This window comes from Venturia canescens, chromosome 6 (assembly GCF_019457755.1).
Source record: "Venturia canescens isolate UGA chromosome 6, ASM1945775v1, whole genome shotgun sequence".
Lineage (NCBI taxonomy): Eukaryota > Metazoa > Arthropoda > Insecta > Hymenoptera > Ichneumonidae > Venturia > Venturia canescens.
In genome coordinates, this window is record NC_057426.1 from 19109598 (window position 1) to 19123593 (window position 13996).

The window sequence follows — 13996 nt, forward strand, 5'->3', positions numbered from 1 at the left end:
ATTGAAAATAAAGATAATTTGTTTGTAACGAAATTTGTTTATTTATTAACAATTATTGTTTATATGCTTAAAAAATGTGTCAATCGCTTTTGAACTGTGTCCTATATCGCCTTGCTATGAAATCCCATTGATTTCCTGAGTTTTTGATGTATTTTGGGTGATCCGCGGTTTTTCGCGGTTAACCCGCGAATTGATATATCAGCGAAATATTTGTGTAAAGTGGTCGAGTTTGTAATCATTTTAAAGGGCATTGAATTCCCTATCGTTTGAGAGTAACAGAGATAATTTATCCACACAATTGTTAATTAATGAAATTAAATATTGTTAAATTTTTATGTTTCGGAAAAGTTGTAAAAACCACCAAAGTTACTTATTATGGTCTTTGCTATTGAATCTAATCGTTTGGAACTTGATTTTCGACGTTTTTGGACGATTCGCGGTAATTCGCGGTTTTTCGCGGTTTTTCCGCGAATTGATAACTCACAGAAGAATTATTGCAAAATGGTCGTGCGAGTATTCATTTGAAAGGGATTTTGATCTAGAACACGCTCGTAGCGTTAAAATTTAGATAACTGTAAAATTGTTAGTTAATGAAATTTGAAATTGTTAACTTTTGATATTTGGTAAAAATGATTAAAAGGTACCCGTGTGGGGTATCAAAATAAAGCTCTTTTCATAAGAAACACGTTCCAACTGTTAAAAATGCTCTAAGTCGATTATTGTTAGTTAATGAAAATTGAAATTTCGAGAGCGCTGAGTGATGACTCATCGGGCGCTCGGGCTCCGTGAGGCAGGTCAGTTGCGCGCGGGGCTCGCTAGTCTACATACTATAGCGTTTACTGAACTATAGCGCTCCTTAAAAGTTATTTTCGCCTTTCTATGTTGGTCACTATTATTTCGAATAATAAGTTTTATTTTTTAAGCGGGAATTTTAAATATATTTTCTTTATGTTACAGATACATACCAGCCAACACGATGGTGGAGACCCTAGGACGTAACACCTCCCCGGAGAAATTCGAAGCCGATGGTTTACTTAGGCTGAGAACCGGCTGTAAGACGACCCAAAAGTACAGGGTCTACGCCAGAAAGTCTTCTTTTCGATGGGGACGGTTTCGGCTCCTGTGAGACGACCTCCGAAAGTTCTGTTTCACGCGGGATCTCATATGAATTTTCCCGTTGGCTGTTTTTCTTGTAGTGGCGTGTGATTAAAAGATAAGTTATAGAATTCCAAATTGCGCCAATTAATGCGACGCTCCAACCGTAGAGAGAATGAAGGGTGAAACCCTGTATGATGATGTCGATCACTGCTTTTACGATGCTGAAGATAAACGCTATGGCGAAGAACCCGGAGCTTACTATTCCGAATTTTTCCAAACCATGCCAAATTTTGTTAATTGTACCTTCCGCAAGTTGTTCGATTGCCTCGGTACTTAATAAATTTTGTATTGCAATTGTTCCTCCTGCCACTGGATAACCGGCAGAACCGCGAGCGATAGTGTTGAGGAGAGCGGCTCTTTCAGCTGGAAACATGATGCGATCCTTAATTGATTAATTTCTTCTACTGTGTATATTCCAGAAACTGCTAAGTCTCCGATCGGATTGTAATTCCACGATGGATGTGCAGTCGGGTGAAGTTCTTGAGGGGTTTGAGCTGGGACTCCTTGCGGGCTGAACCGATACCAGTTACTATCGATGTTGTACAATGCTGGAAGAAGTGGATCGCACTCGATTTGGGTCCCTGCTTTGAGAAGAACCTTCGAGATTGGCGATAAATAACGGGACTCGTTCCGATACGTTACTGGAAGTTCGTTGTAACATTCCTTGGTCCGGCGGATGCTACAGTCGACAGGTGTACATTTTATAATGTGGGCAACTTCTCCCAATACTACGGCCATATATCCGTGAGCCTTCATGATTGTTGTGGCGAATTTTTCCGGGAACAAAGGGGCTGTGTTTAATGCGTTTTGGATTACCTGACGCTCGAGATTACACCTCTGTAGTACGACATCTCTGTAAAGATTTTGTATCTGTGTACGGATGTGTTTTTCAACGTAAATAAATTTGGAGTTCATGTATGAAAAAATATCGAGATTGTTGACGGGAATTTGTTTTTTCTGCGCGAACGTCCTTCCCTTTTGTGTTTCCAGAATGTAAAGTTTTGGGTGCTCCGTACGAACGAGATTGTAACCGCAGATATGCTTCATTGATTTGGCTGCTAACGCGAACGTCGTTTCGTGCGTTGTTAGTGAGAATACGTCAGGATTGTTGGTCGCTGAGTCTGGATTTTGTTGTTTATGGGCAATGCCTTCGAAGAGGACATCGTATCGATTGAACTGACACGAGTCTGCTGGTTCAGTTATCCAGAAGGCTGAATTCCCTTCGACGTCCAAACAAGTACCATCGGAAAGATAGCACTGCGTACCTGACTGAAGGATAATTTTATTATTGACCAAGTTCACTTCGGCCATGTAGTTTGTCAGCGTGATTTTTACTGTTGCTTGGATTACGACCCCGTTCCAGTTTCCAAACGCGTCGCTGTACTGTGTCCCTTGGCAGCTTCCACTGTTGGTGAGGGAACCGCCTAATAAAATAGCGCGATCGGTTGTGCTGTTCTTCCTTAACCCGGTTATGATGCTGGATGGGCTGAGTTGTAATATCCCAGTTTCCTGAAGTTTTCGACACCCACGTTCGTCGAGTTCGTGGAGGTAAATTTGGCGTCCGTTCTGAACCACCGAAACGTGCGAACTCATCCCACAGTAGTAAATGGTGCGGTCTATTTCCACGCGGCACTGCACGACTTCGACGTGCGAAAAGTCTGATAATTGGAGCAGTTGGATGTATGTTTCCCTTGGAATAGGCGCGTTGATCGGAACATTGCATTCTCCTACGTTGTTAAGCGAAATAGTTGTAATGTTGAGGTTTGGCCCCGCACAGTCGTATCCCAACAGCGCGGAAGCCTCTTGCAAGAGAAGGAAGCCAAGTAGTAATCGTACCATGGTCTTCCTGAAAGTGAGAGGATACCCGATTATTAATCAAGTGGGAGGCGGGTACCTCTAAGTTTATTCGCGTGAACGATTCGCGATTTCCCTTTATACAAGATTTTTAAATTTCCCCCGGAAAGAATTTCAATAATTTCACAGGTTTCCGTGTACTGGTCACTGAATTTCCCTTTACTTGGTTCCTTCAGCATAAGAACGACGTCACCAACGTCAAACTGTTGTGGGTTGATTTTTCGATCGTAATATTGTTTTGATCTCTCTTTCGCCGCGATTAGATTTTCGCGGGCAAGGCTTTGAAGCTGATCGATCGTGATAAACAGATTTTCGAGGTAGTCCGCGTACGTCGGATCCAGGTCCTCTTCGATGTGTTGATGAGCCGATGGGAGCCTAGCCAGGTGTCCGTAGACTAATTCGAAGGGGGTGTATTTCGTCCCCTCGTGTTGGCTAGTATTATATGAGAACATACATCTACGGAGTAATTTGTCCCATTCATTATTTTTGTCAATATATTGTTTTATATATTCCGCCAATACGTGATGCGATCGCTCGATCGATCCGTTACTTTGCGGATGGAAGGCGGTTGTCTGGTATAATTTGATCCGCCAGATTTTTGCGATTGCCCTTATTAAGCTCGAGAGAAAATTTCGCCCCTGATCTGTGAGAGTTGCCTTCGGAGCACTAAATTGACAGACAAAATGTTCTATAAACGCGTCAGCGATGTCGACGGCCGTCGTCCTAGCCAGCGGGACAGCGATTGACCATTTTGTTAACAGGTCTTGCATAGTCAAGATATACGAATTTCCGCTACTGGTGGTAGGAAGGGGGCCGACGACATCCATCGAAATCTTGTCGAAAGATCGCCCCGGCGTGTCGGTTATAACCATGGGCTGTTTAGTCTTGACCCGGACTAATTTTTTTAATTGGCAATTTCTGCATCTCGCTATATAATCTTGAATGTGGGTCTTCATATTTTCCCAGAAAAAGTGTTCTCTGATCCGCTTGTAAGTTTTATTTACGCCCTTATGGCCACCGACCGCGGAGGCGTGCTTCTCGGCAATAATTTCGAGGCGCTCTTGCTCCGTCGGGAAACGAATCAGCTGTTGACAGATGGTGAGAGCGATCATTTGATCCCTCAGAATATGTATTAAAAGGTTTTTAATTTCGGCCCAATTTAGACCTCCGATTGAATTTGTCTTAGCGATACTAATTGAGGTGATATTTTCCTCGCGAATAACATCTCTTAACGACTCGAACGTGTCCCCTAGATCGTCCAAGGAAATATTCTCTCTCAGATGAAAAACGACTGGTTGTGCTATCATTGCACATCCCTTTTCCCTGGCAACTTTGGCCCTAAAAATATTAATATTCTCATATTGAGGCATCTTTTTGAGAGTATCTAGTTCCTTGGCTCCGTCATCGAGGGGTAGCCCTTGTCTCGTAATAAAAATAATTTTCGCTCCCTTTTGCATTGACAAATTATCGCGAACTTCTCGTATCGATAAAGCACCTTCGATTGAATAAGCTGGATCGTTTGAGGGACCTCTACCGCATTCCCCAGGGTCCAACAAAAGATCCGTTTCCTCTTCAGACTCGTTTTCGTCCGACAATGTAGTTTCCTCCAACAAATTATTTTCTTCCATATTCGCCCCGTAGCCCTCAAAGAAATCGTCGAATTCGAGGGGCGGGTTATCATTTAAGATATCGATTGGCAGATCTGGCTCAACGCTGATGTCTTCGGGTCTTTCACCGTATATGTTGACATCCACGCGATTACCAGGAGCATTAATTTCGACCCGTGATCCCTGTGGTTCAACTAAATTTTCACAAAATAATCGTCCGTCACTCGGAACGTTTAATTCGCCGGGGGGCCCAGGGTCGAAGGGCAAGCTTCCCAACATCGACTCGTCGATAGGGTCGTCTTGTGATCCTTCTTCACCTGGAGAAATTCCGGTCTTTCTTTTCCTTTTACGAGTTTGTGTCTCCTCGTTTATGTTACTTGAGCCTTTTTGCTCTATATTTTTCATTTTAAAGTGGGCTGGCGGACTAAAAATATGTAAGGTCGGATTCTGTCCGTGAAAAAGGAGTCACGCATACCCCAAAATTTTGTGGGGCCTTTGTCCGTTGAGAAGGGAGTCACACATACTCCAAAAATTTTACGGAAACTTTGTCCGTTAAAAAGGGAGTCACACATACTCCAAAAAAAAATTTTACGGAAACTTTGTCCGTTAAAAAGGGAGTCACACATACTCCAAAAAATTTACGGAAACTTTGTCCGTTAAAAAGGGAGTTACACATACTCCAAAAAATTTACGGAAACTTTGTCCGTTAAAAAGGGGAGGAAATCAACCGTTCAAAGTTATGGTTGAATGGGAGCGAAACAACGACGGTAATGTCTTCACCTGCCGATGTTTTCCCTCTCCTGTAGAGAAATAAGACAAAACGGAAAATAACAGAAATGACGGGTATTTCTCGCCGTCGGGGTTTTTCACTTCCCCCGTAGAATTAGAATGAAAAGGAAAATTACAGTATGACGGGTATTTCTCGCCGTCGGGGTTTTTCACTTCCCCCGTAGAACTAGAATGAAAAGGAAAATTACAGTATGACGGGTATTTCTCGCCGTCGGGGTTTTTCACTTCCCCCATAGAATTAGGATGAAAATTGATAGGACAGAAAAGTCAAGAAAGAAGAGAGAGAGGGACTTGCGAAGGAAGCACAAGTTAAGAGTTAGATGTTGACTGGATCGAACAACCCTCGAGTAGTTCGGTTATTGGTGTTTCGCTCTCCGCCGCGCGCTCCGGAACCGTGGTCCTTTGCGACGCGGTTTTGAATACCGAATTCCGAACGATCGGAATACGGCTGGAAAATTTGGTTAATTGTCGCTTCATTCGCCGTTTGTTTCTGTTTGTATCCCTAAGCGCGCTTTTTACGCTGTCGGACACCATGAGCAAATCCGAGACTTCCCTCGGGAAATAATTAAGTTGACGCCCCCGACGCGTAGCTTCAATACCCGGATCGTGCGTTTGAGGCCGAGAGGCCGGAGCTGCCCGAGTTTCAGGGGTTTCCGCCTCCAGAGTTGGTGTGTGGGAAGGTTCTCCGACCCCGGTTGAGTCGCTCGAACCTTGGTCCAATGCTCGGTTTAGGAATTTTTTAAAAGACCGGACTATATCGCTTCTAACGAGGCTCAATTCGGTAAAGAGCGAGTGCACCTTGCCCTTCAAGAGGTTCATCTCATTGGCTTGTTCCTCCATAAAATTCATCATGTCGCGTATCCGCGTAAATGGGTTATCTAGATATTCCTCCCTTGTTCGCAATTCTTCGGCCCGTTTAGTCAGCTCTCGAAGCTCCCTATCTAGTTGAAGCTTTTCATTTTCCAATTTTCGACGTTTAGCCTCTAAACGTTCGGCGAGAGCTCTAGATTCTAGCTCAAATGACGGATCCATTTTGAATGATTTGACGAATTTAGATGATTTTAAGTTAAATGAGCTACGCTGTTAAGAGTGACACTATAAACTTGCCCAAAAGTTGAGAAATGGGAACGTATAAAAATTTTGTCCAAAATTTAAAATTTTGATTTTATTGGAAAGTTTTATTTAAAACGTTTGGAAATTAATTGTATTTTGTAAATAATGGTATAGTAACGTTTGTTATTTGGAAATCTGCAAGTAGGGGGAGTTTTGAAAAATTTGTCCAATCACGAAAATTGTATTTTATTGAAAAATATTAATGGAAAGTTTTTGAAATTGTTTGTACTTCGAATGTAACGGCTTGATTGCGTTTGTTATATGAAAATTGAGAACAGGAAAATTTTCGAAAAATTTGTCCAATTCCAAAAAATATTGAAAATGGCAAAATTAAATATTCAAACGATTGGAAACGGACTGTTCTCTGCTGTTTTTAATTCGGTGTAGTTTGTTATTTGAGTTGAACTCCGAAAAATTCAAATAAAAATTTTAAAGTCGAGAAATTTGTCCAATTTTTCAAATACGATTTATTTCGAAAATCCCGAGTGTAGACGTTTGGAACTTAATATTTTCCGAATATTTATACTCCTTGAAGTTAAAAATTGATTGTTAGCGTATAGAAGAGATGATATTTTGAAATTGCAAAATTTGTCCAATTTTACAAAATTTTTATATTACGGAAATGTTGCGTTAAATCGTTTGGAATATGATTTTTCTCCGTTTATTTATGTTCGGTACGGTTTGTTACTGAGATTTGGTAGGTAGAAATTCAAAAAATATTGATGAAGGAAAATTTGTCCAATTTTTAAATTGACGAGAAATGCTTTGGTATTCGAGTAACGAAGTCGATAATGGTTTGTTATCAAGAGACTCGGTAGAGTCTCGGGACAAGTACATTGACAGCCCTGTCGTCTGCTGGCCCGAGGCTCGCCGAGTATACTTTCTCTGAATAAAACGATTCGCGGTGGTGGGGGTATAACTGGCATGTAATTTTCTAAAATTGCAGAGCTCAGGAGATTTTTTATAAATCAAAAATTGGTTTGGAGACTAATTTTCAAAATCCCTTTCGAATGAGCTTGAAACCAACACGATCAGTAGCGTGAATGCTGAGAAAAAACTTTGCACAGGCTCAAGATTATGCAAAAGTTACTAACACATTTATGGATTTGCCGTGTCTGTACAGAACACCATCAAAGGCCTCTTGATGCCAGCTATAACCCATTTCTATGGAAGCTCGAGTCCCGGGATCGCGGCTACAGAAATAATGAGTTGTGATTGGTCAGGATACTCGCTGTACCGTTCCAGCGGAATAAAGTTTATGAATATATACCTATATATACAATCCCATCAGTCAGCTGTCAGCTTTTGATGTTATAATAATCGGATTTCCGACATTACGAAGTGCGGGGTGAAAAAAAAATATTTTTCATCTAATCAAGTGTTCAATATGTATTTATTTTATTCAAAATAGTGGTATGTGGTGTCATACATGCAGTGTATATTACGAAAACCAGATATATAGTGACTTTGGCGTGATATATTGTTCAACCATCTGTCAGTTTTTGATGGCATGATCAATTTAATAGCAACAGCGATCAAAATGATAAAATTTTGGAGAAACAGGGCGAGCTGTATGAATTCGATTCAAAATTCTTATATGACTATAAAAAAAAATGTTATGTAAGTTTTGTGAAAACCATGGGGTTAGTTTACCCTCATCGCAATCGGTTCGCGAGTATTTGTTATATAGGACATATATTAGTATTGGGAAATTTCTCCTTGTACAAATTCTTTGATTTTACGTTTATTCATGACATAATTTTGTTGCAATCGTGGTTCTGGTTCATTACAAATTTTCAACAGCAGTTATGTGAGAAAAAAAAACTTTCGCTCATTATAACCTCTCAAATGTTCTTTCCAAACATAAATTTTATGTTGTGTTATTACATTATAGAAAAAATATGCGTGGTTGTATGTAAATGAATGCTAATAAATTTTGAAAAACTTTGGTCAAGTAAAAGTGTCTAATTCAATGTATTGTTGTCATATTTTCTTTCATTTCGTTTGGCTGTGTTCACCGGGCCCTTTTTCCCACCTCCTTAGCTTACAGTATATCCATACCAATTTCTATTCATTCTCTAGACAATTCGAGTGACTTCCGTATCTATTTCCTCATATTGATTTCAATAAATTGGAAAATTCATAACAAAAAGTTTTCATGATTCCTTGTTTATACACCCGAGTTTTAGAAAAATCTTTGGGCCATGTAAGTGCATAGATATATTCACTTGACTTATTGCATAATGAATTTGGAAATTTATTTCAATAAGTCATTGGGTGTCTGATTTTCATGATATCAAAATTCATATCTTCGAAATGCAATGAACACCTCTAAAGTGCGACAAAGTCATGAAGCGACATGTATGTTGAGTATTTCCAGACCATGTTTGCGATTGGCATCATGGGTTGAAAAATTCATGTGTGTAAGTCTACGTCTGATAATTTTTGGATGTGATCAAATATTTTGTTTGCGTATAACCATGGAGACATACAAAAATACAGCATTTCGCTTGCTTCAACATGCAGCGTATCTGTCACTTTTTTTCTTGAATGTGACATAATAAGTTTCAAGAATGTGGTTCATGGAATTTTGAAGCGGTTTGCCCCATAGCACCAAAGTTTGTATTACTGGCATGCAGCGAATACCTATGAACTTTGATATTTCTATGAAGCGTAGGTGTGCCAATCTTTTCACTTTTTGGTTCTGACTGCAATATATAAACGAAGATACATGAAACAATTTTGAGTTCTGTTCACTTTGAAGTGCGCTGTCTTTTTTTCTTTTAGTTTTGGCATAATGAATTTTATGAATCGGTGGTAATTTTTTCTTTCTGTATCAAAATGTAGATGAATAAATCGCAGCGGATACTTGCAGACTTTGAAAATTCTGTGTATTGACATGCACGCTAGGTATAAGCACTTCCTATTTTTGATTATGAAATATGGATACTTACAATTAATAAAAATTGTAGAAGAATTATAGAATTACGATATGGATTACTAGTAATAAATAACTCAAAATAATGATAAATGATACAATATGGATTACTATTATGAATGATGATATGGATTACTAGTAATAAATAACTCAAAATAATGATAAATGATACAAGAAGTCAGCGATGGCCTATTTATGAATTACATAAGAAGTTATGTTTTCAAAATGCAATGGACATATTAAAAAATAAGCAATTCTGTTGGTCTTGACGCACTTCATAGTTTATCTTTTGTCCGGTTGAACCTTGGTGGCTACATGCAGAGTTTAAAAATTTTGTGCATCGACGTGGGTGTGTCAACTTTTACCTCTGGGTATGATAATACAAATGAAAAAGATTGCTTCAAAAAGTCCTTGGAAGCACGTTTTTTAATGAAATGAAAATTGCTAGCATTAGAATTCAATAAACATATGTGAAAATTGCGAATTCTGGTGGACTTGGTGAACATTGTATATATTTTTTTCTTTCTCCTTCTGTCAAATTTTAAGGAAAATCAATCAAAAAATTCGGTTCATTGAAAAATATTCATATTTTCTTTATTCACAATGATTTCATCAAAACTATTGGAAATAAAATTTATAAATGACGAGGGAAAATTCCACAATGATACAAAATATTGAAAAACCTTACGGAATATGATTTTAATCCGACAAAATTATGGACACGTTCGAAATGGTTGCAAAATTGAGGGTATCACTTCAAACATTCGAAGAATATCAAACTATTATAAATTGTACAAAACTTAAAGAAAATCATTGGAGAACTTATTTTTAAATATCACAATAGAAACATTGGAGAACTTTAGAAAATCTTATTTAAGAATATTTTTCGTCGTTTAGAACTGCTATAGAAAAAAGATTTGATATCAAGCCGTAAAAATCCTCACTCGGAGAAAAAAAATTTGGACAATTACATTGATGATCGCCCGTTTTCTTATTACACCACAAAAAATGTAAACAAAACTTCTTAAGTCACACAACGAAAATGATTTCGAACCGTAAGAAAATATCAAATATATTACAATTCTACAGCATGCGTGTATAATACTCTTCACTAGTATACTGATTGTGCGGTATCAGTCTTTTTTCGACGAATCAGATGTTACAAGCCAAAATCATATTTCGGCCTCCAATCTGCTTTCCACTATGCTCTTGGGTTCCTAATTGACAAAACATATTAGAGTACAAGGAAAAAAATCGCCAAAGTCCAAGGATAGACCTGTGACGAAATATTTCCAGTACAATTTTGACGAAAAATAGGTCTTTTTTCGTGGAAACCAATGTTATAAGCATTAAATCGTAAATAATTCATAGAAATTAAAATTAAAATTATATAGTCGTCAAAACATAAATAAGGAACTTTCGAGAAAAAAGACGTGATATCAAACCATAAACTTCCCCTAGGGAAAAAAAGGTTGGGACAAGTACATTGATGGTGTCGTGTTTGCTAATAATTCCATCCATAAAAAAAACTTAGAAACCGATGCCTCTTTCTTCTTATTTGATTCGAACAGCTAAATCAATTGAAAAAAATTCCATCTAATTTACGTGCAGCATTAAAATTTATCATATCAATTCGAGGGCAAGTATTTTCTAATGAATTGAATAAAGTTTCCACTTGAATTACATGCAGCACTAAAATTTGTGATATCAATCGGTGGACAAGTATTTTATTAGTAACTCCAAAGTTCAACATTATGGAATTGTTCTAAGAAGCTTTTAAATCCAAAAATATCACATGCAAGCTAATCATTTCTTGCTCTATGGTGGCAGAGACTTATAAGAAAATCGATTCTTTTCAGACTTTCAGGAGCTTCTGATATTATTCACAATATTCGACGTCGATTGGATCGTTACAAATTATGTTTAAATATGAGTTAAAAGTACTTGTCCGGCCCATCACTTTCCATTAAAATTGTTTATTCAAATAAAAATCAGGGCTTTTCTAGAACTGATGGAGCACAAATATTCATGCAGAGGGAATTTAGAGAGTTATCTTCAAGTAATTTTCCCTCAAGAAGTGCACTAATTTAATAAGAACGGAAACGAATTGTCCTGTACTATACAAGGGATGTTTTTGTGCATCGATAAATAAAAAACATTTTGCACATTAAATATGTTCAAGTTTCCAAAAATAAGTCCCCAGTTTGTATTGGAATGACGGCAATTTTTACTTCTCACTTCTTCCAGCGAAATAATTTCATTCGGTATAACTAACCTATACTATTATTAAGAACATTAAACTAATAATAAATCGCATTTCAATACATTTTTAACCGGATTCTTCCGTACAATTTCGTTTTTTTATGATTGATTTTTATTTCAATAAATAGTGTTGGGCCGGACAAGTACTTTTAACTCATATTTAAACATAATTTGTAACGATCCAATCGACGTCGAATATTGTGAATAATATCAGAAGCTCCTGAAAGTCTGAAAAGAATCGATTTTCTTATAAGTCTCTGCCACCATAGAGCAAGAAATGATTAGCTTGCATGTGATATTTTTGGATTTAAAAGCTTCTTAGAACAATTCCATAATGTTGAACTTTGGAGTTACTAATAAAATACTTGTCCACCGATTGATATCACAAATTTTAGTGCTGCATGTAATTCAAGTGGAAACTTTATTCAATTCATTAGAAAATACTTGCCCTCGAATTGATATGATAAATTTTAATGCTGCACGTAAATTAGATGGAATTTTTTTCAATTGATTTAGCTGTTCGAATCAAATAAGAAGAAAGAGGCATCGGTTTCTAAGTTTTTTTTATGGATGGAATTATTAGCAAACACGACACCATCAATGTACTTGTCCCAACCTTTTTTTCCCTAGGGTACGAATAAATTTGAGAAATAATCAAATTTAGCGATCGATAATTTGATTTTAATTTGAAATTCGACAGAATAGTGACGATATTCTCTGAAATTTGAATGAATTTATCACAATTGAGGTTACGAGTTTCCTCGCTTTACTCGATTGCGAAAATTAACCAATGATAATTACAAAAAAATAAAAGAAAGGCCACCAGTACTTTATTTCGCGACGGTATCCCACCGCTGCCACCAAAAAATATATAAACCTGTTACGTCGTGTGGTTTAATGCCCGGATTTTTAGAGAGAGACAAATTATCTAACGAAATACTGACAATACGATTCACGGCTACGGACGGTAAGAGAGAAACTTTTTAGAGCAGCCCGCTTGGTACGACAGGGATTTACCCTGGTCGCGGTTCGTTAGTTTACCGACTGCTGGAAATGTGGAACTCTACTTGACCGATTGGATTGATACAGACTGGATTACCGTCAGCAGTATGCTCGATGGTCGGCAACCGGAAGAATTTATTTGTCCAGGAAAATGATACACGGGGTACGACGCGTAGACTTATTTTAGATCTCGTATTTGAGAAGGTGAGATTTTCCCCCTCAGGACCGAAACCTATGCTCGTGAAATATTTACCGGATGACCTTTTGAGAATAAAAATAAAATAAAACTCACTTACCGTTTAGTTATTCTTCGACGGATGAGTTAATCAATTGTTATTACTTCGATGTCGATTGGTGTTGATGGTCGGGAAACGGTCGATGCCTCCGAGATGTTTCCACAATCGGGATGGTATTCTTCTCGTTGAGTGAAGATCGATGAACCGACCAAACGTCCCAATGAGTATAGCGAATTAGCGTCGATAATGAAGATGCTCTTCCGAACGATAACGTCGGAAACGACGCGAATTTTACTCGGACCCGATTTTAACACCAAATTATAAATAATATCGTTCGGATATTCGACACCAGAGTTTTCAGATAGCTGTGAGTGTTGAGTGGCTTTGCACAATGTTTTCACCCACGATTTATTATTACCGCGATTTAGAGCGGGTCTGTTACAGGCACGTGCGATAGCCCGGCGGATTTGAAATTTAACGCCTCCTCGACGTCTAGGCATAATAAGAGAATTTCATAATTAAATTTATATTTCGATAATTAATTCAAGTTGTTTAAAGGGTAGAAAAGAGAAAGAAATCTCGTTGACGTGCCAAATTCTCCAGCACAGAACAATGAGAAAGAGAGAGAGAGATAGAAATCTCGTTGGCGTGCCAAATTCTCCAGCACAGAACAATGAGAAAGAGAGAGAGAGAGATAGAAATATGTATCGGCGTGCCAAATTCTCCAGCACCGAAGGATACAAATGAAGGAATTTAAAATACGATCTAACGTGCCTGAGTCTAGCACAAAATGAATCGTATGCAAAAACTTGAATTAATTATTCAACTGAGAGATTGAATAAAAGAAATATGCCAGATTATAAAGGAAATAAATCCGCAGGTTTATCGCTGAATTAAGGCACGAAAATGAAATTAAATGATGCCACGTTTCAAATAATTTACGATGTTAGATAAAAGAGAGAATGAAAATTAATAAATTCGTTCAGTAATGAACACGAGTTTTGTAAAACATGAAGTTGAGACTCTAGTTAATCTTG

General features: G+C 37.9%; 1 protein-coding gene across 1 annotated transcript; it reads right to left on the bottom strand.

Moving 5' to 3' along the window:
* Positions 1 to 930: 930 nt before the first annotated feature.
* On the bottom strand, positions 931 to 13026 carry LOC122412056 (uncharacterized). Its single transcript, XM_043421324.1, has 2 exons — positions 13020 to 13026; positions 931 to 3004 (listed from the first exon to the last, which is right to left on the bottom strand). The coding sequence occupies exon 2, from the start codon at positions 2995 to 2997 to the stop codon at positions 1432 to 1434; it is 1566 nt and encodes a 521-aa protein (XP_043277259.1). The 5' UTR covers positions 2998 to 3004; positions 13020 to 13026; the 3' UTR covers positions 931 to 1431.
* Between the last annotated feature and the right edge of the window lie 970 nt (positions 13027 to 13996).

Coding starts and splice junctions, on each gene's coding strand:
- LOC122412056 (XM_043421324.1), bottom strand. CDS start 2,997: ATGGTACGATTACTACTTGGCTTCCTTCTCTTGCAAGAGGCTTCCGCG.